The following is a 27,918-nucleotide window of genomic DNA, read 5'->3' on the forward strand; positions in this document are numbered from 1 at the left end:
ACCTATCAAATTTCATGATTCTACGTTAACGGGAAGTAGGTGCCCTATAGGTTTCTAGACGGAAAAACAGACAGACAAACAGACAGACAAACAGACGGACAGACAACCAACTAAGTGATCCTATAAGGGTTCCTTTTATCCTTTTAACGTACCTACACCCTAAAGAGGAAAATCACTTCGGTAAAATATAGTATCTAACAATACATATATGTATTTTAAATGTATAACAATACCAAAATGCTCATCGTTCTTGAATATTTGAAACGTGTTCATTGAAAACTTGTATATTATGTACACGCGAATGCCAAACTCTATGCAACTGAATGTACCTTTGAAACAATTTTACAAAAAGCTTTCCGATGTATTTGGCTGCTCTGAATATACATGAATGTCGGAATGTTAGCCAGCGATTTATATTCACAGAAAGTTATTCAAACTATCGACTAACTAGATATACCTACATACATATATCTATTTAGCTGTCCGAATGTGAAGCAGTTTTCCCTCAGTTTAATTTGAGTTCGACTAGGCCATAGCAGCAAAGCTCATACGAGTAAAATCAGTAATTCCATTCCATACCTTTATGGTGGTCGCGTAATTTAGATCTATAACACTACGAGGAGTGTCTAACAAATGGTGTCCATGCCATCTCTATGTCTATAACGGACTATTGAGATTCTGTGCTTACGACGTCATCTTGGTTGGTCATCTTTTATCATTCATCAAAAAAAAATACCGGGCTCAATCCACCCAGAACGATATCGTTGGTCTACGGATCTAGGCTATGCGTAGGTACTTATAAATATAGGTACTTATGTAGGTAGTACAAAATTATACATTGTAGTTAAATTAATTTTTCGATATACCAACCTACCTAAACTTAAAAAATATAAAAGAAAGTTTTTTTTGTAAAACTATAAGGTTACCTACTAGTTTCTTGCTTTTAACAGTATTTTTTGTATACCTTGTAGTGCCTTATATAAAATACAAAACAAGATTGCTAAAATATTATTATTTCAAAACAATCTAAACTAAATATTATTAATAAAATTTAATATTCCGAAGTTATAAAATATAACAAAACTTCAAAATTATCTATCTAGCCGAACTCTCTAAACAATAATAAATAATCTACTCGGGAAACCTGCAAATAAAGAGAAAGCTCATTCCGCTTAAAATTTTCACCAAAGAATTACAAAGAAAGTGGAGTCGTCTCAGAGGCAAATTCGTGGGAATCTCAACGGCTGGTTTAATTAGCCGGCTTAATGAATGTCGAGTCACGTACGGTGTAAACGCGGCCCATTACCTGCGTAATTCACGCAACGATAACAAAGGCGCCGGTGAAATTGCTCGTACACTTCTGCGACTGAAATGGAAATGCCTCCAGGTTCCTTATCTTTTAAGAAACAGAGAGAGTTGATTTGCTCTTCACGGTAAATTTTTATTTTGAATTTTTATAAAAATGTCCTGACATTTTTAGTTGTTTAAGCTAAAATAGTGAGGCTGATAAATAGAGTATTTATAAAAGAATAGTATTATAATATTATATATTATTTAGGTAGCTACTTGTTAAAATTACCTAGTTCCATTAAGGTATAATATGAGTATCCACGGGATTTTTAAAAACCTTAATCCACGCGAACGAAGTTGTGAGCATCAGCTAGTCAGTTAGTAATAAATATAGGTGAGTCCAGTCTACAGTTTCTTTTCTCTCTTATCGAATGCACAATAAATACCAATAAGTGGTTTAACTTGAGAAAAATACTTGTCTTTTCAGATGTGCGGAAAGCCGACGTGCAAATGGATCCAATTTCGTTAGCGTGTTTAACGTTGCGATGCACTTCATGCTGTTGTACGTATCGCCTGCGGCTTCCTTTGCCCACAACACTAAGTGTTGTGGTACCTGGCAACAACTTAAGCGGTTAACAACCTTTAGCACTAAATTTTAGTACATATACCCCTTGAAATTACTTACACACGTCGTAAATATCTGTTGTTTAAACAAATTACCTTTTTGGATTCGAGACATGGTAGCTGACTACGGGTCTCACAAAAAAGCTAAAAGGCACTCAGCGTACGATGGACAGAGCTATGCTTGGAGCTTCTTTGAATAACTAATCAGTGAATTTACCTTTATTGTACACCATGAAGTTAGTACAGAAAAACACATATAAAACAAAACAAAAATTGGTATATAACTACCGGTACAATTTGGCTTATCGCTACCTAGCGATCTTTTCCAGTCAACCAAAGTGGTCGTGGTTCTTTTCGTAATCGAATCAGAAAAATCCGTTGGATAACCAGATCCAGAGATCTCACAGACGAAATCAAATGAGTCACAGGGAACCGTTGGATTTAGGCCACTGAACACCGTGGTGTATCGTAGTCATTACGAGAGACCTTAGATGTCCAGCTGCAGTGGACGTTTACAGGCCGACGATGAAGATGATCTTGTAGAAATGACTGTGTCACGAAATATAGTGGTGATTTAGATTTTTCTAAAAATATGTAGTTTTAAAATAACAGGGGCTCAAAGATTTGTATGTGAATTTTTAAGACCGCGTAACTTTGAAACCGAATATATTAACAGAAATCTGGAAAACCACAGACATAGATATTAGTTTCTAGAATATGTCTGCAAAATTTCATGGACTTTCGTTGCTTAACATTCAAATGAAATTGGAACTACGATTGTATGAAGCGAGTGACGGAGAGACCCCTCTTAATGCCTTTACCTCAATATTTTTACCTTTACTATTAATACTTACTAACATTTATTTCACTCAAATAAATTGAATTTCAAAATCATTACTACTAAGATATTACGTTATGAATTAATACGAATAAGAGGGTCAAAACATTTTATCGAATGCTTGGATGTCTCCGGGTTCTATGCACCGCACGTCCAATGTTGTTAAACGCTACATCAAATGTGAGCAAATGGATTAAAGCCGGCCTCTACACGTCTGACGTCATACTGGAAAGAGGTATCCTAAGTGACATCTACGTACACATGAAGCATTCGCTTGGATTTTCCAACGTTCTGAAAATATTTTGCCTATTTCAAATAACTTACATATTTACCAACTATAGGTACGAGTACTCTCAGGGATAAAATCCGGAACGAGGAAGTTCGCAGGAGAACAAAAGCGACCGACATAGCTCAAAGGATAAGCAAGCTGAAGTGGCAATGGGCAGGCCATGTCTGTCGCAGAACCGACGGCCGTTGGGGCAGACGTGTTCTGGAGTGGAGACCGCGTACCGGTAAGCGCAGTGTGGGACGACCTCCAGCCCGCTGGACCGATGACCTGAAGAAGGTGGCGGGGAGCGGGTGGATGAGGAAGGCGGAGGACCGTGTTTGGTGGCGCACTCTTGGAAAGGCCTATGTCCAGCAGTGGATGCTTACAGGCTGATGGATGGATGGATGGATGAGGTACGAGTACGAGTAAGTTACTTAGTACCTAATAAGTACACGCATTTAAGCATCATTCAAGTACATAATGTACTTATAATTTTAATTAGGTATTATATTAAAACACTTGAAGTAAGAATGCTGTAAGTACAAAAAATATTATAAATCGTTATCTCTGTACAAAATATTTTGATTCCTTAATCAATGGACCAATCAAAAAGGCGTGCGTGAAAAAGTATAAGTACGTAATCATTATACATAGTATTACAAACAGAGATATCTCATAGAAAAATTAACGCTCTCAGGTGCCCCAGCATGTATGTAATTTTTTTATCTCTCGTCTGGCTTTACATAGATTAGCTGATGTCAAGTTTGTAGTTATTTACAAGTATGGAAAACTAATAAGTATGGTCTTCGTCTGTGCCGGCACTCGCCGACACACGCGCGGCGCCCCTTTAGAGCGCTTCCGGTCAATTCCACCACCAAAAAACACCAGTGAAACACAAAAACCGGCCACTTTTAACAAAAGAAGCACTCCAAAATGGCACCGCACGCGCGCCAGCAAACGCCAACACAGACAAAGTCCCACTTGTCCTGTATCACTTATAGTATTCTCTCTCCATGTTATGTCTAGAATCTAGATCTATGGTAGGTTAGTCCAGCTATTTACTTACTTTGCAAAGAACTATGGCTCGTTAGGAATCCATTGAATAAATTAAATGGGGAAAATATGATGCTAACGACTTTACATTTTGTTGCAAGGGCGTGGACGTAAATAATATGATATTTGCCATCCATACAAGAAGAACTCTATTCTTTTTTCTAAATTTGTATCTACTAGTAATACTCCATTCTAAAACTAACTATAGGTAGGTATAGATAAAATCATTTATTTCTTCTTGTATCTCATTTCTATCTTCTCATTGACATAATATTATACATTATCATCATTATAATTATTTATTATAAGTATAATAGGTAGGTACTAGATGTCACCACGCCCACGATCTTGTCTGTGTGGATGTAGGTTTACTAATTTAAAACAAGTGTAAATTAAAAATTTATAACACCCCCGACAAGTGAAGGTTACAGTATCTAACTAGAAAAGACCGAAAAGACCTGATAACTTTCAAACGGCTGAACTGATTTTCTTGGACTATTCCGCGCTTACGATCTAAAGTATCTGAGTTTTCCAAAACATCATTTTCAAATAAATAATTATGTATTTAGGCAACGTCCATCTTGACAGCTTGACATTTGTCAATTGACATAATATTATGAACCTAACGGTTATCTAACCTTCTTTTCCACAAGAAAACTAGAAAAGAGCTGATAACTCTTAAACGGCTGAACCAATTTTTTTGGATTATAGCGAAGAACACTCTCGATCAAGCCACCTTTCAAACAAAAAAAACTAAATTAAAATCGGTTCATTCGTTTAGGCGCTACGATGCCACAGACAGATACACAGATACACAGACACACAGATACACAGATACACACGTCAAACTTATAACACCCCTCTTTTTAGGTCGGGGGTTAAAAAAAGATTCTGACGAATTGAGAACCTCCTCCTTTTTTTGAAGTCGGTTAAAATCACAAGGGAACACTTCGATTTCCTGGGTAAAAAGTAACCTATGTTAGGTTACCTCCAGGATGCAAACTGTCTCTGTACGAAGTGGATGATGCTTGTAGCTTCGTCCTTGTGGACTTAGGTATTTTGAAAATCGCGTAGGATATCTTTGTTTTTCCAGAACTAAAAGTGGCCTTCCTTGGGATGCGACATAACCTTTCATCCAAAACTGTTAAATCGATGGGCCAAGAGAAGCTATCGGGCAGACAGACTGACAGACATAGTTCTGCGTTTATAGAATTAGTATGGACTATGGATTCAATTCAACGTAGTAGTACGTAGGTATAATTGTGCCTTCTTGCCATAATCACTTTAATTTAAAATGATATCAGTAATGATAGTTACATTCGCTGCAACTACAATTAAAACGGTTGATTGACAAGAAAATATTACCCTGGATATAATTATTATTATGGCTCTTATCATACTTTAGACTTGTTTCACGTAAACATTCCGTCCAGAATTCTCGAACTACCAAGTTGTTTGTGAACCTACAGAATTTAATTTCCTCTTGCTGTTGTACTAAGGATTACTTCATTGGAATACTTACTCGTATTTCGTAATATTAGCTGATATAATGAAGAACAAATTGGCGTACAATTGTTTGGCGCCACACATATTAAATTTACGTATTGCTGGTTGTATCCATATTGATCGGAAATCGCCAAAATTGTACAAAGTTCTTCACATTTGCTTCACCGGAGTCACTTTTGCCTGTATCCTTGTTTATACTACACAACAGGCAATTAAACTCTTTGAGGTAAAGTATAATAGGCAATTAAGTATTCTAGGATAATATACTGGAGCAGTTTCCAAACTACTAATGGTGCAGGTCCAAAAGCTCCAAAAATAATGATAAATGACTCTAATAAATCCTAAAAATAATTTTCCTGCTCTGCATTCTTATAAATTCTCGGGGAAAGTTCATCATTTCTGGCAGATGGGTAAATCCGCTAAGCTGACTCCTAGTTCCATGGGTAGTGGGTACATTCATCAATAGCCAAAATTTTATCAAGACAATTCAGCCGCACATACAGCTCTAGTTGCTATTGCTGCCATGCGCGAAGTGCCCAGGCTTCAAACTGCTTGAACACATGCCCTATTCCCTAGATCTATCTACATGTCTATCCTCTAGTGACCTTACCTTTATCCTCTACTCAAGAAATAGCTCCGAAGAAAGAAATTTGAAGATGATAGCAAGGTGATGGCCGCTGTGGAGGAATTTTCTGCTGCTTACTATGGAGCCGGGAGGAGAAAGAAAAAGATTTTTTATAACTGTTTTGAGGGTTTAGTAAATGTGTTGCTAAACCATTATAGTTGCTTTACATAGATACTCGTTATCATTAGGTAATTTGGAAGGCTCTTCGAAAAAAGATTTAGACACAGAAAATGCGCGACCGTTTAGATACGCTGAATCTTTGGTTCCCGTGATGACATTTGTATTATTTTTATGATTTCACTAGGTGCGAAATGATATGGACAAAGTTATGGGGACTATGTTCTTGTTTTTAACCCATACTGATTCGATTTACAAACAAGTCGTTATGTTGTTAAGAGCGGAAGAAATTCAAGAACTCTTCGATATCATGAAAGGTATTAGCGTGGTCATATTAAGTATTATTCATGAAAATCTTTTGTATGAATCTTTATCTATTCTCTAATAAATAAAATTGAAGTGACTGTCTGTTTGAACGGCCTAATCTTCGGAACGGCTGAACCTATTTTGACAGGACTTTCACAGACAAGTACAGGATTAACCAAGGAGTAACATAGGCTACTTTTTTAACCGTCTTTAAAAATGGAGGAGTTGTGTTTTTCTACCTATGCACTGATATCTCCGAGATTTCTGAACCAATTTGCGTATTTTTTTTTAAACGATAGAGGAACTTTCGACATTGTTCCATAAAAATTTGGATTACAACTACTCAAATCCTGATGCTGCAGGGGATCTGACCAATCCGCGCCGGCGAAGATGCGGGCATCATCTAGTATTATCATAAAGATATATTAAGACAATAAATAAGCACCTAAATTATTATTTACTTAAATGTTTAGGGCGTAATTTATAATTTTATATTCACAGGTTCCTTATTCAATCAAGGAGAGCCAGATCACGAGAAATATTTCGAAGAAACAGCTTATTATGGCAAATTATTTCTACAAGCTGACAATTATATGGCTTTATGCACTTGCTTCCTTTGGGTTTTATATCCATTTATCTTGCACGTGCAAGGAAAGCAAACTGAGTTCGCCATCTGGCTTCCTTATGATGGCAACCTCGATCCAAAGTAAGACATTCTCAGATATCACGAAGATCGTAGAAATCTGTCTGGAGTCTAGACTCTATCTAGATCACCCCGCCCTATAAAAAAATCGCGCGGCCGTCCCTAGCAAAACCGGACGGCATATTTTGTCTGCACTCGGCTCTATCAATTTAATTATTATCAAACGCATTTCAAATTATTCGCTTTGAAATTCGGCATCCTCCTCTCGTAGATTAGGTAGGTATATAAAAAAAATTCGCAAGCGTTGTTGGCTAAGCCAAACGGCATAGTTCATCGGCTTTATCGTTCATCGTGCAATGCAAAATATTCGCATTATTGAAAGTCGGCAGCTTTATAGATAGATCATCATCATATGAATAAGATACTTATCAATTTGTTTCTTTCTCATGTAAGTGAATTTGTTAAATTCTTATTGAGAATAAAGTTCTTTAACCATATATCATGATCAACCCGTCGCCAGCCCAGTACTGAGCACGGGTGTCCTCTAAAAAGTTTTAAAGTTCGCCAGCCTTTTCCAACAATATAAGGCGATTAGCTGCCGGCTTAGGTCAAGCAACATTTGTGTTTATACAAAGTAGAGTTAACCTAGTAATCTAAATAAAGACTATAAAACAACGACAAGAAAAAGTTAATTAGTTTAAGAGATTAATTAACACTAATTTAAATTTCTTGTAACTGAAAGGGTACAAGGAAATTATATTGCTAAGCTGGAGTTAATTAAATCTGTACCTATCCTTAATCACCCCGAAGCATTTCCTATACCTGTTGATAGCCAAAAGGTCGTAAAAGTTATGCGATCAACTGACGACTTTATGTAAATCCTGCGAAATATTTCAGTTTCTACCTGACGTCATTGTATGTTTGGACTATAACGTCTTGGCTCGCGTTTTGCAATACGACCATTGACGTCACAGTCGCTTTTCTCTTGGCACAGTGTAAAACACAACTTTCCATTGTCAGGTAATCGTTTTGTTTATATTTAACTAGCTGATGCCCCCGAGTCCGATCGCGTGGGTATAGTTTGTAAAAATCCCGTGCGAACTCATTGATTTTCCGGGATAAAATTAGCCTTTGTTACTCTCCAGATCTTTAAATATATGGTATGTACCCATGCAAATCATCACGTCAATCGGTTGCTCCGTGGTGACGTGATTTGAGGACAAACTAACACACTGTCACATTTATAATAAGTACATAATACATATTAAATTAATATATTAATTGTGAAATATCTGGGATGAAGTGTTTCATTCATCCAAGATAGGTAGGTACCTAATCACCGTTCAATTGTTATTGTAATAAAAGGTGTCTACAATAATGTCTTAATTATATTTTTATTTACAGCAATAATCTTGTATATTTCATACAGAGGAGCAAAAAAGAATGTTTAATCACAAAGACCGCTTTTGCGGATGTAGTTAGCGTACGCTTTAAAAATATAGTAAAACACCATGTACAAATTCTTTAGTAAGTTGTCTTCCATATCTATCTGGGTATTGTGAATATTTAAAGCAAACGAGTTTTATTTTATTTTCATAATTGTTATTTTTTTTTAAGTTTTGCTAGAAGAGTTCAAGATATTTTCGGTGGTGCTGTTGCTTATCAAATGATAGTCAGTGGGTGGATTATATGTACTTCTGTATATAGAATGGTCGACGTAAGTAATTTTTTTTTGTAAAATCGTCTACAGCTATTATTATACTACTATAATATTGTGAACTAACGGGGTCCTAAAAACCTTAAAATAGGGTGGAGGTTAAAAAAATTAAAATCATCGTGCCTCTCGCCCTCTCACCCAAAACATTTGACTCCGCGCGGATGGTGGAGGGAAGGGCCAGCCGGAGCATCTATATAGCGGGGATCTCTTTCTCAGCCAATGTTAGTTGAAATAGCAAATATATTAGCCACGTGCACCAGCAATTTCGGTCGAGCGTACAGCGTCCCCTTAATATTTTAAATTGGAAAGTATGTCTGTCTGTCAGCTAGTTTTTGCCATTCGCTTATCCGATTTCGCACAGAGTTAGCTTGCCTACTTCTCAGGGACGGGCCGCATAGGCATCATCCATGTATTTGGTCTGTACCAAGTTGGTCTGTAGTTAGTTTGATGGGCACATGCCGGAATAACAGAGTTCCCACGGGGTTCAAAAATGCAAATCCACGCGGACGAAGTCGCAGGCATTATCTAGTATTTTGATACTATCCTTTCCTGCTTGGTTCTTAACTACTTACTTTTTCTATTACAATTGCAGACAGATCCAGCATCACTCCAATTTTGGTCAATGGTTTTGTATATTTGTTGCATCCTTCTGCAAGTGTCAATGTATTGCTACTACGGCAATGAGGTCACACATGAGGTAAACAAGTCGTAATTAAAAAACAAAATGAAAAGTTTTTTCACATCTGAAAAAGCCGCCATACAGAGACGCCATATTGTTTTTTTTTAATCACTACGTAAACCCATAATATAAATGCGAAAGTACGTTTGTTTGTTGGTGTGTTGGTTTGTCGTTCAATTACGTCGCAACGGAGCAACGCATCGACGTGATTTTTTTGCAAACTCATGCAACTCAAGTTAAAGACCTGGAGAGATCAAAAAGACATCATCGGAAAATTATAGAGTTTCCACGGGATTTTTAAAAACCTAAATCCACGCGGACGAAGTCGCGAGCATCAGCTATTGCCTATTATCATTATAGTGTCATAAAAAGTGTCTTTCGAAAATTTTCGAAAGCAAGATGGAAAGAAATATGTAAGTAGGTGGGTAAAAGAAATGCAATAGGTAGCACCTACCTTGAGAATAGACGAGTTTTTATGACCATATCAATTTATAAGTACAATAGTAAAATTGACTCTACCAAGGTGGTTAGTCTGATAATGATTTCAAAACGTTAATTTCAGAGTCAAAAGCTTAAAGAATCTGCTTATTTTATGAACTGGCTGGACTCTCCCCTTAAACATCGATATCATCTCATATTTTTCATGGAAAGAGCAAAAAAGCCTATTCTACCCCTAGCAGGACTCATTATTCCACTTTCTAATAACACGTTCGTTTCGGTAAGTCCATAACACTAAGAATACGGATAAGTATTCGACGACCTCCCAGGCGCAGTGGTAAGTAGGTAATGTGGTCTTAAAAACTGGAGATCCCGGGTTCGATTCCTGAAGGCCCCTTCGGGATTAAGAGACTTTATGATTTCTAAATTGTTTCTGGTATGGTCTGGTTGGCGGCTTCTGCCGTGGCTAGTTACCACCCTACGGGCAAAAGCGTGCCGCCAAGCGGTTTAGCCGTCCGGTACCTACAATGCCTCTAGAAACCGATATGAGATATGAGCTTACTAAAACATAGTTTTTTGTAGGGCTACAGTTTAAGACCTGGATGAGCCTGAAATTTGATAAAGGCTACTTTTTATCCCGCGAAATAACTAAAAAGTTTCCATGGGATTTTTAGAAACTAAATCCACGCGAATAAATTGTCAATTGCTTGCACTTATAATAATTTAAATAAGTACTTACCTAAGTAATAATAATTTAGAACATTTATTTCAGATTGTTAAAAGTTCGTATTCATTCTATGCGCTTTTGAGGAGTACCGGTAAAAATTAAAAAACTATTCGTAATAATAACTTTAGTAACTAACTAACTACTACTTAAATAAAATGATTCATCATCAATTTGTATATTCATAATCATCATAAATATATACCTACTGGGAACGAGTCTCCTATCAGAATGAGGAGGGATGAGCAGGCTTAAGGACATAGTCCACCAACGCAGATGAATGCGGATTCACACACCTTTAAAACATTATGGAGAACTCTGAGGCATGCAGGTTTCCTGACGAAGACTTGCTTCAACAGTAAAAGAAACATCCTTAAGATAAAGCAAGAGATATTTTAACGTAGTTACTGTGTAGAAGGTAACATAACTCCGAAAAGTTAAAAGTGCGTGTCCGGGAGCGAACCCCGAATATGTCGAAATATGCAGCTACTTCGTCCGTAGGTAGTACACTAAACCACAGATTAATTAGAGTTTTCTAATGTGTACCTATAGAAATCTACATATAATATGTGGCCTCTTTGTGGAACCTGAAGTACACGTCTAGGTGAACAAGAAATAGGAGGGGAGGACGTTAGAGTTCATTTCTGAAATTTTGCACAGCATTTATATTCTCTCCTCTAGACGGTATACCTCTATTATCACTGCCTACATATCTACCAGTACCTACTTACAAACTAAAACCACCGAGAAAAATAAAATCGCGTGAAAATTCGCACAGATTTCTTCTGTCATTTCCACAAAACAAACTGCATTTGCAGTTCACCACTGGAACTATACCAATTTAGCCCACTTCTACGTATTTTAAGCATCTAAAGTGTAATCTTCAGTTGGTACTTACCTAAAATTTTGATCTGGGTACCTAGGTCATTGGCGTACGATAGCATAACGCTGAGGATGAGGTAGGTACTATATTATTATAACATCATATTTTAGTAACAATATTGATATTTTGCATTTTTACTGTTTATAAAATGGGTCCCTAGCCTGCAATAAAACGATTTTATTTATTTATTTATATTCAGAGAAATAAGTACCTATGTTGTATATTTTTACGAAAAGGACCATATTGTAAAAAATATTTTTTTGCAAAAGTTTAAAAAAAAACAACTAGCATCTTAGCTATACCACCACTTACCAATGTTAGCCACCTCGACTGCAATTTATACCCCAGGTATACCTACCAAAACTCCTTTAATTTTGACATACTCTTTATCTACTTTTTTTTTTTACTTTTGCCAGTGTTTCCACTTTTAGGGATTTCACCCTATATCAAGGCAATGAGACTAAATTTGGTCGGCATGGCTTCGGGTGTTTTAATGTTAACAGGGGCTTCGAGTAATTTGGGGTAAAATCGAACATCAGGACGTGCCGATCCTGTTTTTTATTTATTTCCAATGTAAATGTTGTACTTTTTTAAATTTACTAAAAGGAAAGGCTCAAAAAAGGCTTTAAGAGGCCAGAATGAAAAAAAAAATACATTCTATTTACTGCAGTGTTGCGTATTTTTAGCCAGGTATTAATGAAACTTTATTATATTATATAAAATTAAGAGGTGTAACTAATTTGAAAATGATCACTAAATTACATAACTACTTTCTTCGTAACAAGACTTATCAATTATGCAGAACTAGAAATAATACTAAAAACGTGAAATGATTATGGTTAGTAATAAATTATCGGATATAAAATTTTTGTAATACCTACACTACCCAAAATCAGGGTAGATATTAAAAATATTTAGTGTAAGGGCGTTTACGCACTCATTCGTATTCAGTTCGTTTTTGTGAATCGTGAAAATACGACGCAAATTCCATTGAATTTGAGTCGTGAAAAAATCACGTATATTATATAAAAACAAATACGATCCGAAGTGGCTGTCATACAAACGTATGTGTACACAGATGTGCACTCGTTTGTGTCGTGTTTTGACGGATAGGTCAAAATATGCACACGCACGTACATATTGTGTGACAGCCACTTCGGATCGTATTTGCATGAATCACGAAAACGAATTGAATACGAATGGGTGCACAAACGTAGCTGTACTGTTATAGAGGACCCCAAGTAAGTTAGGGCGAATTCTTGACAGAAATTAGGGTGGTAAACTTGATATCGTAAGTGGAAACACTGTTTTGCAGACAGTTGTCAAAAGTGCAGTGTTGCCAGTGGCAGATAGTCAATTGTAACACGAGACATCTCAAAATGTAACATTTTCACGAGAAAAGTAACATTTCCTTATTTTTCGTGGAAAATAAAAGTAATAAGTTACACAGGTTAATATGGCACTTTATTATACAAAAATTTAAACAGTTTTCTTGTCCCATTAGTTAAGCTTAAAAAGAATCGTAATAATAATTGTTGATTGAATAAATTGACTGCCGATCCTGAAAAAGAAAAACAAATCAATATATAAAATAATAATATACCAACGGATTTAGAAATGTCTTTGAATAGCTATAACTTATTTTGTTAATCAATTTATAATACAAGTGTAAATTAAAAATTTATATCACCCCAACAAGTGAAGGTTACATTAACTAGAAAAGAGCTGATAACTTTCAAACGGCTGAACCGATTTTCTTTGATTATAGCTAAGAACAGTCTCCATCAAGCCACCTTTCAAACAAAAAAACTAAATTAAAATCGGTTCATTAGTTTGAGAGCTACGATGCCATAGACAGATACACAGATACACACGTCAAACTTATAACACCCCTCTTTTTGGATCGGGGGTTAAAAAGATTAAAATCGTCTTATATCGGGCGATCTGGCAACACAGGACTGTTTGAGAGGCTACGCACTAGGTGGACTTTGTCTGTGTAGCGTTTGATGGCGCGCGTGTGGTGCCTTTTTGGAGCGTTTTTTTTTTGTTAAAAGTGGCTGGTTTTTGTGTTTCACTGGCGTTTTTGGTGCTAGAACCATGCTGGAACTAACTGGGAAGCGCTCTAAAGGGGCGCCGTGCGTATGTCGGCGAGCGCCGGCACAGACGAAGTCCTTACTTATATAGTTTCCCTAACTTGAAAATATCTACAAACTTGACATTGGCTAATCTTTGTAAAGCCAGACGAGAGTATGAAAAAAAAACGCACTAGGTAGGTAGTAGGTACGCAGTGAAGAAAATTACGCGGGAATTTCAAATTCGTTTTGTTAACTGAACAATACTAGGTAGGTACCTAACTGTAGAGGCACTAGTAAATAGGCATTTTCGAGCTACGCCGTGTGAGCCGTAGCAAGTTTGGTTAGTTGCATCTAGCCCGTTGTAGCGTGTAGTAGTTTCCAAAGAAATTGTAACTTTAAATAGTGAATTATAATATATATTTTTTAGTGTTCATTTCTTTTGTTTTTCTTTCTACCCTGGTAGAGAACACGGCGCTATATATACATCAAATATCTGTACAAATATACTTGTACATTGGTGACTCGGACTTTGAACTACCAGGGTAGCGCGTGTTAATTTTATTAAAATAAAGTAACGTAACGTAAGCTAGGGCAACTCAAGTTAACACGTGCAAGGAAGTGAAAAACTAAAAAACTGTAAAAATGGCGCAACCTACGACAGTAGTGATGGATGAAGACACGCATCTAGCGTCGATATCTATCACGTCGAAGATCCCGGAGTTTTGGACCGACCAACCTAGGGTCTGGTTTATCCAGCTGGAAGCAATACTGGCACCACAAAAACAAGGAGACGCATCCAGGTATAATATAGTGGTATCCAAGCTGGGTAAGGATGTCATACAACAAGTGACGGACATCCTCATCAATCCTCCGGAAGAGAGTAAGTACGAGGTACTTAAAGAAAGGTTGCTGAACATATATGAAGAGTCGGAGAACCGCCAGATACAGAAGCTCATCGGGGAGATGGAACTGGGTGATCAGAAACCCAGCCACCTCCTCCGAAAGATGCAGGATCTGGCCAGGGGTAAAATTAATAATGAGACCCTAAGCGTTTTATGGCAGAATCTGCTACCAGCAGCAGCACGAGGCGTTCTGGCTGCGACAGAAGCCAAAGATCTAGACAGACTAGCCGTGATTGCTGACAAAGTAATGGAAACTATGAAATCCCAACCGATAGCAGAAGTGGCAGCAAAGGAGACGGTACCCGGAACTTCGTCGATGGCAGCTGAAATAGCCAGGATCCATGCGAGGTTGGACCAGCTGGACAGGTCCAGACACAGTTGGCGAGGCAGGCGAGGTCGCGGAAGGTTCCGTGGTCGTTCGCGTTCCCGAGGACGAGAGAACAGCAGGTCCAGACGTACCCCGGATAGCCCGGACTGGCTCTGCGTGCATCATTTTAAATATAGGCAGAGAGCTAATCGCTGCGAACAGCCGTGCACCTGGAATAAGCAGGAAAACTAGTGAAGATGCAGGTGGAACCGGTGGGTACCTGCGTCGAATTAGGGAACCACCGTTTATGTATTACGGATAAAGACAATGGCATACGTTATTTAATAGACACAGGTGCGAACATTTCAGTGTTGCCTAAAAGTTATAAATCAGTGTGTGACAGTGCAATGAATAATAAATACAAACTTTATGCCGCGAATGGTAGTGAAATACAAACTTTCGGAACAAAGACTCTAGTGTTAAATTTAAGATTGCGTCGTGCGTTTAAGTGGACTTTTGTAATAGCCGACGTTAAACAACCCATTTTAGGAGCGGATTTTTTAGCTAAGTATAATTTGTTAGTAGACTTAAGAAATAGACGATTGTTAGATCAGGAGACTAACATGTATGTAATTTCCACTATAGTAAACTCGGAGCATTCATCTATTTTTACTATAGCCGAATCGCATCCATGTTATTCTCTCCTAAGTAGGTTCCCAGAATTAACTAAGCCAGCGACGTTCAAAGAACCACCACGTCACAACGTAAGACACCACATCGAGACTTCAGGACCTCCGGTGCATGCGCGCCCAAGGCCGCTGCCGCCGGACCGATTTAAAAAGGTAAGAGAAGAATTTCGCCTTATGCAGGAAATGGGTATTTGCCGCCCGTCAAAGAGTGCGTGGGCGAGTCCTCTACACGTTGTACCTAAAAAAGATGGTAATATAAGGCCGTGTGGAGACTATAGAGCGCTGAATGCAATTACGAAGCCTGATAGATACCCAATTCCTCACATAAAGGATTTTACGTTTATTTTAGCCGATAAGAAAGTATTTAGCAGGATTGATATTAACCGAGCGTATCATTTTATTCCGATAGCAGAGGATGACGTGGAGAAAACAGCTATCATTACACCTTTTAGTTTGTTTGAATGGCCATGTATGTCTTTCGGTTTAAGAAACGCAGCACAAACATTTCAACGTTTCATGAATAATTATGTTTTACAGGATTTAGAGGCAAATTTTCAACAAAATAACCCGGATAGTGCGAATTATAAAACTGAATTTGTTTTTTCGTATTTAGACGATTTAATAATAGCTAGCGAAAATAGTTCGCTTCACGAAAAACATTTAGAGGCCGTTTTTGAAAGATTACAACAAGTTGGACTAACTATTAATTTAGCGAAGTGTGCGTTTTCGCATTATAAAGTTGAGTTTTTGGGTCATGAGGTGTCAGCCAGTGGCTTAAGACCGTTGCCAAGCAAGGTCCAAGCCATTGTAGACTTTCCCAGACCGAAAAAGGTAGAGGAACTTCGTAGATTTCTGGGCATGGTAAATTTCTATAGAAGTCATTTGCGTCAGGCAGCCGAATATCAAGCTGAATTAAATAAGTATCTTCACGGAGCAAAGAAACGTGACAAAAGTAGTATAGTGTGGACAGAAAGTGCTGTTCAAGCTTTCGAACAATGCAAGTTGAATTTACAGAACGCTGCTTTGTTAGCGTATCCGATAACAGGTCAAGTGCTTGCTATAATGGCAGACGCGTCAAATACTTGCGTTGGAGGCACATTGCAACAAAGAGTAAATAACGAATGGGTTCCGTTAGGTTATTTTTCAAAAAAATTGACTGACACGCAACAAAAGTACAGTACCTACGACAGGGAGTTACTTTCGCTTTATTTGTCGGTGCAATATTTTAGGAACATGTTCGAAGGTAGAGATCTCGTTTTGTATACAGATCATAAGCCGTTAACGTTTGCGTTTAAAAAGCTAAGTAGTAGTAAAGAAACGCCGCGAAGGACCCGTCAGTTATTATTTATTAGTGAGTTCACGACGGATATACGCTATACAAAAGGCGAAGAGAACGCGCCCGCGGACGCGTTATCGCGAGTTGAAACAATTTCGTGCCCGTCGGTACTTGACTTCACAGAAGTGGCTATCGCGCAAGCGAACGACAAAGAGCTCACAGAATTGCTAGGAACAAAAAACGGTAATATGAGACTAATAAAAATTGACTTGCCGAGTGTAAATAAGCCGATTGTTTGTAACTTGCGAGGCGATAAGGCTAGGCCTTACTTACCAAAACAGTTTAGGCGTATCGCATACGAAACAATACATAACCTCAGCCATCCAGGCATTAGAACAACAAGGAAAATGGTAACTAATAATTATTTTTGGCCTGGGATGAATAAAGATATAGGTATTTGGGCTAGGTCGTGCATAGAGTGTCAAAAAGCAAAGGTTCACAGACACACTATGTCACCTTTAGGGCAATTTGCAAAAGTAGATAGAATGTGTCATTTACACATTGACATTACAGGTCCATTCACTATTTCAGAGGAAGGCTACAGGTATTGTCTTACAATGATAGATAGAGAAACAGGTTGGCCGGAAGCATTTCCAATTAAAGATATTTGTGCGAAGACAGTAGCCAAACTCGTGTATGAAGGATGGATTACTAGACATGGGTGTTTTATTAATTTGAGTTCAGATCAAGGAAAGCAATTTGAAAGCAGTCTCTTTAGACAGTTAATGAAATATTTAGGGGTTCATAAGTTTAGGACGACACCGTACCATCCACAAAGTAATGGCATGATCGAACGATGGCATCGTAGTTTTAAGGCCGCCTTAATGGCGAGATTAAAGGACAATAGATCGTGGGTTGAAGAAATGCACACCATTATGATGGGACTGCGTGCAGCACCACGCAGTGACACAGGGGTAAGTGCCGCGGAATTAACCTTCGGGCGAACTCTGAGGCTCCCTGGAGAATTTTTCGAACCATCGGATAGTAAGATAACGGACGGTGAGGAGTACCTAAAGCAGTTGAAACAGGTAATTAGTAATTTAAGACCGAAACCTGAGACACAGAGAGACTCTCGAACTATTTTTGTGCACCCTGCCTTAAAAGACTGTAAAAAAGTTTTTGTTAGAAACGATTTAATGCGTAAGTGTCTGCAACCACCGTATGACGGTCCCTATGACGTCATAAAGCGGTTGGAAAAAGCATACTTAGTACAGTTACCAAATAGACAAGCACTTATTTCCATTGACAGGTTAAAACCGGCTTTTGTCCTGGATATCAAAAATCCACGACAGACGCCGGGTGAAACGACATGTAAGAAAAAATGTAGATTTAGCGACGATGACGTTTTGCCGACTCATACAATCCGTACTACTCGGAGTGGGAGAGTCAGCAAAACGCCCGTTAGGTATCAGTAGAATAATTTGAGTATCAACTAGCAATTAAGCAATAAGTATTACGAAATAAGTATTGTAAAATGGCCCGATCCGCATATATTATTTTTTATTAGAAAACATAACTAAACCTTATTATTAAGAGTGTTAGAGTGGTTGACGATTGTTATAGTTTATTGGATAGTGTGTAAATGTAAAATGTAATGTAACAAACATTCGAAGCGTTGAGTGCAACGAAGGCTGGATGGCGTGGGCATAGCAACAATTGTAAGTGGACTTGCCACAGCGACCCCGTCGCCACCCGCTCAAGTTGTAGTGACCTCATCTCAAGTATGATGTGTTAAGAGATGTACCATGCATCAAATTAAAGGAACACTTTAACTGGGTGACGTGTTTAAATTATGATTTGTTGGGTAAGAGGATCGGAAACATTGTTAGGGTTGTCGAAAAATAAAGAACGAATATTGTGAAATAAAATTAAGGTTGCGGAAATTGGTATTTGTTTAATTTTTATTAAGATAAAAATTTGGGGTGGTGTGATGTAGAGGCACTAGTAAATAGGCATTTTCGAGCTACGCCGTGTGAGCCGTAGCAAGTTTGGTTAGTTGCATCTAGCCCGTTGTAGCGTGTAGTAGTTTCCAAAGAAATTGTAACTTTAAATAGTGAATTATAATATATATTTTTTAGTGTTCATTTCTTTTGTTTTTCTTTCTACCCTGGTAGAGAACACGGCGCTATATATACATCAAATATCTGTACAAATATACTTGTACACTAACTACTTACCTTGGTCTCAGCAAAGAGATCGATAGATTCGATAGCAAAATTCAAATTTTAGGTTACGCCGGCCGGTATCTACTCAGCTCGCTCTCATTCCTGTTAAAGAAAACCGAAGTTACCTACAACAATAACTAAGTAGTAAATAGCTAAATGAACTTCTGGAAACTAATGTGACTTAATAATAAGATGACAGTCAATACAAAAACGAACTGCTTTCAGTTGCAAATACTATGACTTTGTTTTTGCATTACTGATTCCCTAATTAGTTAACTACTTACTTATTTACTTAAAACTAAATTGTATACAACATTTACTTACCAAGCAAGTAGTGTTAGCAACACATATACACAGTCGATAAGGATAACGAACAAACCAATCACTTTCGAATTTTGACGAAATAAAGATACAATTTTTTTTTGTACTTAGATACCTAACTACAATATCACTACCCCGCAACGAATAACTTTATTATCCAAAACAAAGTTGAGTCGACTTTGTCTGTGTCGGTGTTAGCTGGCGGGCGTGCTCTGCCTTTTTGGAGTGTTTTTTTTGTTAAAACTGACTGGAAAGCGCTCTAAGGGGGTGCCGTGCGTATGTCGGCGAGCGCCGGCACAGACGAGGTCCATACTTGTATAGTTTACCTATCTAACTTGTTACAAATAACTATAAACTAGACATTGGCTAATCTTTGTTAAGCCAGACGAGAGAAAAAAAAAAAAAGTTGAGTCACAGAGAAAAACAAACAAAACTTAATCACAGAATAATTACAAAACAAAGTGAACTTAGACCAATAACTTAGAGAAAGTGAAATAAACTAACAAATGGGCCAATTACGACAAACGAAAACTGTTTTGGATGGGTTCCGTTTCACGATTATTTTTGATTTGCTGGGAAAAATTTGAATATTTTTATGAAGTCCTAAAAGTAACATAAAGTAACATTTTGAGTCGTGTAACATGGAGGAAACATGAGGGGGTCAAAAGTAACGTAAAATGTTACAAAAGTAACATTCTGGCAACGCTGCAAAAGTGTCCAACTTTTGCTACGGCGCTACCGGCTACTGTCAATTGTCATTAGTAATCCATTCATGTCATTCGACTATTGACTTAATGTGTTCGACCGTTCGACGTTTTGCATTTGCCGTTTTGCTGTCCTAATTCCTAAATATTTTCGATTTGGATTGGGATTTACTGGTGTGTGAGTGTATAAAATACCGTTGTAAAAAGTTACAACACTTATTTTAAACAGAACAGGTATTGCTATCAACTATCGCTTATCAACTAGAACTCGTTTGTTTTGATAAAATCATGCATATTTTCATCATTGCATTAATTTTAATGCATGGTTGTCACCATGGCACTGGGCTTCCTGTGATGCCCAACGAAATAGGCCCATTGCAACATCTTGCAAATACTTGTGAAAACGCCTTCCTCGCGGACTTAATCAGTAAGAAAAGTGTTAATTGCAAAATTAGTGGATCGGTCACAAGCCCAAACGATCTGGAGTGTTATATGTTTTACGACATAAACTCCCAGCTCTGTGCAGCTTTCCAGCATTCCGAATTTAATTTACAAGAGAGTTACGAAGCAAGAATGAAGGAGCGCCTGAATGTCGCCACATTATGCGATAGCACTAAAGCATGGAAGTTTGCAACCATACAGCCAAATTCAGCATACAGTGGGTTACTAAAAGTCGTAAGCGATCCTGTGATTTGCCAAAAATTATGTGGTGTGGGTGATATTTTGAGTGATGATGCCAATTACTTCTGTACATACTTTAAGTGGGGTACGGAGGTGATACAAAGCCAAGTGCCACAACAGGATAACAAATTAGTTGTGCCAATTGGAGCATCAGCATCAAATACAGGTAAAAGCAGTGCCACTGGACCATCTATAAATGTCAGCAATGTGCCAGTAGTTGCAGACAAAGACATTAAACCTGTTCATACCAAGTTGGTAAAACCAGACGTATCTACCAAAGAAGTTAATCCCGAAAAGTCAGAGCAGAAAAGTCCCCCAACATCAACTTCAAATCAAACATCTGGTGTAGAGAAAGCATTGGATATGAACAAAAAAATTATTGAACCCTCTACAGCTCCCATTGGAGTGTCATCTGTAAAAGCTGATATAGACCACCCAGCTGTAGAAGAAGAACCACCTAAGAAAGATGAAGTAGAAAAGACTGGCTTGGGATTTGAAGAATCCAAGGATGTCATTGATGACAAAGGGAAACCTGAGGACACTAATCCAGAAGATGATGAGAATGATAATGATGGTGAGAAGTTCCTTTTTTTACTTATTTCAGTGTGATGTGTCCCAATGTTGGGCCTAGGCCTCCCTTTCCTCCTTCCACTTATCACAATCTATAGATTTTTTGGATCCATGTTATAAATTTGGAACCATAGAAATTCTTAATTTTTAGAAATATATGTACCTTAAGGGTGCCGACAGAACCCTATGAAGTACTAAGCCTCATGTCTGTCTTGATTTAAATCAAGTAAATTTCAAATTATTTGCAGATTATGAACAACATGATGAACTGCCAGCAGACAAAAGTAACAAAAATGACAGTGAGTATTTTTTACCTAAAGTCACTATTAGAGAGCAAATAAATTACCATTCTTGGTACCAATTGTACAGTATTTGATTATTTTAGGTCATGTTTAAATTTATTTTACCAAGAATATATTTTACTAGCTAATGCCAGAAACAGCATTAAGGTTCTTTGTAATCCTGTGGGAACTTAGATTTATTGAGATAAAAAGAATCCTATGTACTTTAGGATGCAAGTTATCTCTGTGCCATAGCAATTACATTATATCATAAAGCTGTGATAACCTAGTGGGTAAGATGTTCACTTCCCCAGCCACGCACCTGGAACTTTTCGGAATCATATGCATTTTAAGTAATTAAATATCACTTCCTTTAATGGTGAAGGAAAACATTGTGAAGAAACCTGCATGCCTGAGAGTTCTCAAAGATGTGTGAAGCCGACCAATCTGCACTTGGCCAGCATGAGACTTTAGCCAAAACCTTTCTTATTCTGAGAGGAGACCAGTGCTCTGTAGTGAGCCGCTCATGGGTTGATCATGATGATGAATCTTAGTCTGTGATTTGTACTGTGCTGGGATGAATATCTTTTCTTTATCTACTGTACAATAATTACCACCTACTATTAAAATAAAGTTAGATAATAAATTTTGTAATTCAATTTTCAGATGGTGGGGTAGAATCCGATCCAGAGGTTGTTATTAAGGGCAACAATAACCCTATTTTGAAAATTGAATCCATTACATATCCCCCGCAAAGAGGTAATAAAGTTTTTTTTTTCATTTATAGACTTATTGCACCCACACACATCTCCATACAAACTACTCTGATAAATAATTCTATTATTTTTCACAAAATCCTCACTATCTATTCCTGAGAACAAACATCAGTAGTCAGATAAAGTCAAAGTCAAAATCATTTATTCAAAGAACCTTTTGTTTATCAGATTTGTTAGATTTGATAGATGATATAGTGGTGATTATGTAAACTTAAAACTAAAGCTAGGAGGGTTCCAAATGGGTTCCAAACATAATATTTTAAAAGTAATGCACCTATATACCCCTTAAAATGATTATAATATTTTGAGGTAACTTTATGTGTAAATAAACTATAGGTTAGTTAGTATAAGCATTTAATAAAACAATGTACAAAATTGTACAAAAAATATTTATTTGTGAAAATGAATGTAATAAGTAAATGCCAAAAGTTGTTATAAAATTGAACATATAAATTGTTTTTTTTTTAAATTACATAAATATATATTTAACTAGCGACCCGCCCCGGCTTCGCACGGGTGGACATTTATTTTTTCTATTTTCCGGGATAAAATATAGCCTATACAGATTCGAAAGAATCCCTCTAAGTAATGGTAAAAGAAATTTTGAAATCGGTCCAGTAGTTTTGAGCCTATTCAATACAAACATACAAAAATACAAAGGTTTCCTCTTTATAATATTAGTATAGATTTACATCTGAGTTAAAACTAAAAACTAATAAAAATAATTAAATGAAATTAAAAACAACAAAAGTAAATTGAAATGGCATGTTAGTACCTATGATAATAAATAGTAGATCTTGAATCATACATAAAACTAATTAAACTTGAATTAAAAACTGAATCAGGAGTTATGCTTTTTATCTTGAATCTGATTTCATGTTATGATTGAACACATTTATCTTAATATTGAATCTAACTTTGAAAATAATAAAATTAATCAATCACTTAATCTGTAACTTATCTTTTCATTCCAAAGACAATTCTTCATTGTACTTAATTAAATACTTAATTATAAAATTTTAGAAAATTTAAAACCTTGAAATATTCCTTTCTTTGCTCAGTTGTTAGTAATATTATGTTCACATATTTTAATAATAATAATTTATATTGTATTTTTTCATTGGTTAGTTAGCTAAAGAAGTTTTTACTTCAATAAGACTCCAGTGACTGGCTGTTAAAGTTTTAAGAAGTAATTTTATCTCAGTTCCAGACATATTCCCCAATGGCATCCCAGACTCATTCACCGATGATGATGATCACTTCTTCCCCATTTTCCTGACTGGAATTATCATCGTGGTTCTGCTGTACATATTGTATCACAACAAAAGTAAATTCACCAAAGTGGTAAGTGTGACATTGCTTTTATGCATTTGACAACTCTTCTAGCCTCAGTGTCTGTAAGAAAAAGAACCTGAATTAGATTTTTTTTTGGAATAGTAACCTGAGTTTGTTGCAAAACTAAAAACACTTATTGGAGCTGTGTTTCTTTTTTTAAATTCTTTTACAAGTTAGCCCTTTACTTTTACTGCAATCTCACCTAGTGGTAAATGATAATGCAGACCATTATCGGCTTCTAAACGGAAGGGCACAATGCAGTTGTCGTTAGCGTGATAACTAGCTGCGGCCGTAGCCTCCCACCTGATTAGACGAGTGATAAGAAATTATAAGTTCCCAAATTACTCCTGCCAGGAACCAAACCTGGGATCTCCCACTTTTTTTAAAGAATATTAGCCATGCTAGTCATGACTAAAACTCCCTTTTCCCCTCCAACTAAGCGAAAAGCTAGCGCCAGGAGTGGGTACGACAATAGTGCAATGGGTGGGGTTTGAACCGCCGACCTTTCGGAATTCAGTCCGTTCCTCAACCGTTGAGCTATCGAGGCTCTAATAAGACCACAACGTTCATCGCTGCGCCAGCTAGGTCATCAAACTGCCGTCTGCAGTCAGTACGCGCTGAAGTTCAACCTACTCCATACGGTCCACTATTTTCCAAACTAGCTAATGCCCGCGACTTCGTTTGCGTGGATTTGGGTTTTTAGAAATCCCGTGGAAACTGATTTTCCTACTGAGCAAAGCTGGCAAGAAACTCAGCAATTATTGTTTTTGTTGAGGATTAAATCCGAGTTACTTGACGGTTTTTTATTTTTCTCTTTCAGATTCTAGGTCTCATCGTCGAAGGAAGGCAGTCGGGGCGCCGGAGAAACAGCAGAGGCCACGCTTACCGCCGCCTTGACACGCTGGAGCAAGCCATGAGCTCCAGTACCGCGGCGCCGCCCAGCAAAATCATATATTGAGGCATATTATATGCAGCTTAAGTGTACATAGTTATTCTGGCTAAGTTCTCTTGTACACAATCTCTAAAATATAATGCTAGGTCTGAACTTTTAATACAGGGTACAACCAGAACGCTAGCAAAAACGAAGACAGGTGATAGTACTGGTGATTATTGTCTATTGATAAGATACAACAAAAAAAAAACGCGAAATACGTTGCGTTAGTAGACCACTCGAAGTCAATCCCTCGTCGTAGATTGACTCGAATTTTGCACACTATACATTGCGGGTTTGAAAAATACAAAATCACCGAAACTACAAAATAAGGTAATTTACTTATTAAGGCAATTGGCATTGTGTTTAGTAGTAGTATAAGTAAGTTTTTGCTTGGTTACACTCTGTTTATTGCTATTCCTTTTCACGATACTCTGTGCAAAAGTATAGCATTCGATTTAAAGCTATCAATTTAATTTAGGGATTGTATACAAGAGAATTGGCCACATAAGTGTCCTGTAAATAAGCAATCTAGATCACTAACCGCGATCAAGATTCGAAGGTCTCGACCCATTATAGATTGGCTGTATAAGGAAACAGTTCGACTGCTTATGTAATTCATTGAACCACAAAATATTTACCATTGGATAGTTTATCAGACTCAATTAATTTTGGACGAGGATCTTGATATGGATTGACTATTTAGAGGCGCCATAGAAGTTACTATCCGTTTTATGGAAAATGAAACTCGCGTGTGTGTACATCGCGGGCGCATTAGTTGAACGACGTGTATATAGGTTCAATTTCAAGTAAAAAGAGCTCCTTTCATACACATATACTTTGACACAGTGTTATAGAACTTATTATGGGGTAAGTGAGGCCAAACGAGCGTAGTTTTTTTTATTAACACGTAGCTTTCCTTTGTATTACCAATTAGATAGATGGATAATTCGCCCACTGCACAGTTTCCAGGCCAGAGCTCTTTTCTGTGTTTACTAGATACATTTCTTAAAGGTGAGGCCAAACGAGTTGAATAAGCAGCATAATTTGGCAATTTTGTCAAGTCTGTGACGCCTATTCCTCGATGACTGAAAAATAAAGTCCAACAACTAAAGATCAGGATGTCCTACCAATGAAGCATCGAGAACACTGACAGCGAAGCTAGCCTATAATATATATCAATTCTCATAGTGTAAGAGGTTTTGCTTGAGAACTATGCTTGGAATTTCGTTGAGGAATACAAATCCAAAACGTAGTGATTCACTAAAGAGCTAAAGTGACTGACTCACAAGGCTAGCACGCTCAAGTTGCAGAGGCTTCGAGCGATGAGCTTCGGAGTCGAAAAGTACTCGTGTGGAGACCGCGTCTTGCCAAACAGAGTGTAGGATACCCCTCAGCAAGATCGGACGAGGACATGTGTAGGGCAGCGGGCACCAATTTGATGCGAAAAACTGAAGATACTAGCACTACTTAAAAGACACTTATGTCCAACAGTGTGTGGAATATTAGCTGAGGATGGTGACATGGCACAAACCGGACTTTATACTCACTACTCATAACTCACACAGTTACTCTCTTTTGGCCTTGTACCCTAAAGAAAGACTGTTGCGTGCGAAAAAGTATGTGCGTTAGTTCGTCTAGACAGTGATGGTATGTACGTTTATAATCATGGCCGTCGCTCTTTGCTGGTCCCGGAAAAGGCGAACGCAACTCAACGCATTTTTCCGTATTGAAAATGCGAATGACGTTAGCAACAGTGGCATACCCATAGGGTCTCATCCGCATACGCCTCTTCCAGTTCTTAAGCTTCATTTACGTCAGAGCAACATAATACGACACTGCGGGTATCTATGAGGTTATATATGAAGTTTACCTCATCATTGTTTTTTATTAAGCACCATTGTCGCCAGGCGCAAGCCTATCTTGTAATTTAAAAAAAAAATGTGACAAGAATCGTCGGCTGATTATCGTACCTTAATATTCCAATCCTATAGCACGACTTTGTTTAGGTATAAAAAGGACAGCCTCATGCAAAATTAATATATCCGTTTGTAGCATGCCGCATTATCGCGTGTTGTTGCGAAAATCAGCCTTTACATTACTTTACAAATCAAAAAACCGGCCAGGTGCGAGTCAGACTCGCGCACTGTATATTATACCTTATTCTTATTCTTATTCTTATACTGAGGGTTCCGTACTCGGGTATTTTTTTCCAACATTTTGCACGATAAATTAAAAACTATCATACATAAAAATAAATAAAAATCTGTTTTAGAATGTATACGTCAAACCCTTTTATATGATACTCCACTTGGTATAGTTATCTTATTTTGAAAATTGAAACACATTTTAATTTTTTTTTAAACGACGTAACCACAAATTCACGGTTTTCAGATTTATTTCTGTACTTGTGCTATAAGAGCTACCTATCTGCCAAACATGATTCTAGGTCATCGGGAAATACCCTCTAGGTTTCTTGACAGACACAACAGACGGACGGACAGACAGACAGGCAGACAACAAAGTGATCCTAAAAGGGTTCTGTTTTTCCTTTTCAGGTACGGAACCCTAAAAAATATGAAACTGCATAAATAGACAAGCTTGACGCACACCTATAATTAACCATGCACACAAAAGTATTGTTATTTTTTATTTTTTTTTAGTCTTTGTTTTATTAGATTATCTTTTCAAATTGTATTAGAGCAACAAATAAAATTGTAAATATTCTTTTATTTCCCAAGTATTTTAAATATGTATGTATAATGATAGTTAATTAACATAATTAATGATTATTTAGTTAGCTGAGTTCAACAAAGCATACTTTGACTTTTCTCAGATTTGAGTTTCAGTTGAAAGGAGACAGATTTATCTCTCTGACATAGCTCTCTCTCGTTTTAACTCCAAGTTTGAGCAAACTCAAAGTACGTTCTGTAAATCTCAGCCTGACCCTAATTAAGATTTGCACGCACCAGGTGAACGCGTACAGAGCCGATTTGTGTAGGTATTTTGGCCTTCGCTGACTCACTTGCCATCTGGCGTGGATTTTCATTTTCATACACACATCAAAGGAACTTGCTTTGTATTCGCACCAAACCACAAGTGTAAATTAAAAATTTATAACACCCCCGACAAGT

At 37.3% G+C, this 27,918-nt stretch overlaps 2 protein-coding genes across 2 annotated transcripts; both read left to right on the forward strand.

Annotated features, from left to right (window-relative positions):
• The first annotated feature begins 5,516 nt into the window (after nucleotides 1-5,516).
• LOC123869079 (odorant receptor 94a-like) lies at nucleotides 5,517-10,933 on the forward strand. Its single transcript, XM_045911814.1, has 9 exons — nucleotides 5,517-5,805; nucleotides 6,509-6,638; nucleotides 7,129-7,333; nucleotides 8,168-8,290; nucleotides 8,675-8,797; nucleotides 8,888-8,991; nucleotides 9,584-9,684; nucleotides 10,229-10,384; nucleotides 10,877-10,933. The coding sequence occupies exons 1-9, from the start codon at nucleotides 5,623-5,625 to the stop codon at nucleotides 10,931-10,933; spliced, it is 1,182 nt and encodes a 393-aa protein (XP_045767770.1). The 5' UTR covers nucleotides 5,517-5,622.
• Nucleotides 10,934-20,285: 9,352 nt separating this feature from the next.
• LOC123868642 (trans-Golgi network integral membrane protein TGN38-like) lies at nucleotides 20,286-26,882 on the forward strand. The gene is made up of 5 exons (XM_045911171.1): nucleotides 20,286-21,465; nucleotides 21,710-21,760; nucleotides 22,409-22,501; nucleotides 23,723-23,862; nucleotides 24,674-26,882. The coding sequence occupies exons 1-5, from the start codon at nucleotides 20,499-20,501 to the stop codon at nucleotides 24,809-24,811; spliced, it is 1,389 nt and encodes a 462-aa protein (XP_045767127.1). The 5' UTR covers nucleotides 20,286-20,498; the 3' UTR covers nucleotides 24,812-26,882.
• Nucleotides 26,883-27,918: the final 1,036 nt, after the last annotated feature.

The sequence above is a fragment of the Maniola jurtina genome, chromosome 10 (genome assembly GCF_905333055.1).
Source record: "Maniola jurtina chromosome 10, ilManJurt1.1, whole genome shotgun sequence".
Taxonomy (NCBI): domain Eukaryota; kingdom Metazoa; phylum Arthropoda; class Insecta; order Lepidoptera; family Nymphalidae; genus Maniola; species Maniola jurtina.

Bases quoted from the DNA above. Each gene is read 5' to 3' on its own strand.
- LOC123868642 (XM_045911171.1), top strand. From the start codon at position 20,499: ATGCATATTTTCATCATTGCATTAATTTTAATGCATGGTTGTCACCAT. The intron at 22,502-23,722 runs GTAATAAAGTTT...ATTTTATCTCAG, and splicing joins TACATATCCCCCGCAAAGAG to TTCCAGACATATTCCCCAAT. The intron at 23,863-24,673 runs GTAAGTGTGACA...TTTCTCTTTCAG, and splicing joins AAAGTAAATTCACCAAAGTG to ATTCTAGGTCTCATCGTCGA.
- LOC123869079 (XM_045911814.1), top strand. From the start codon at position 5,623: ATGAAGAACAAATTGGCGTACAATTGTTTGGCGCCACACATATTAAAT. The intron at 8,992-9,583 runs GTAATTTTTTTT...AATTGCAGACAG, and splicing joins ATATAGAATGGTCGACGTAA to ATCCAGCATCACTCCAATTT. The intron at 9,685-10,228 runs GTAAACAAGTCG...CGTTAATTTCAG, and splicing joins GCAATGAGGTCACACATGAG to AGTCAAAAGCTTAAAGAATC.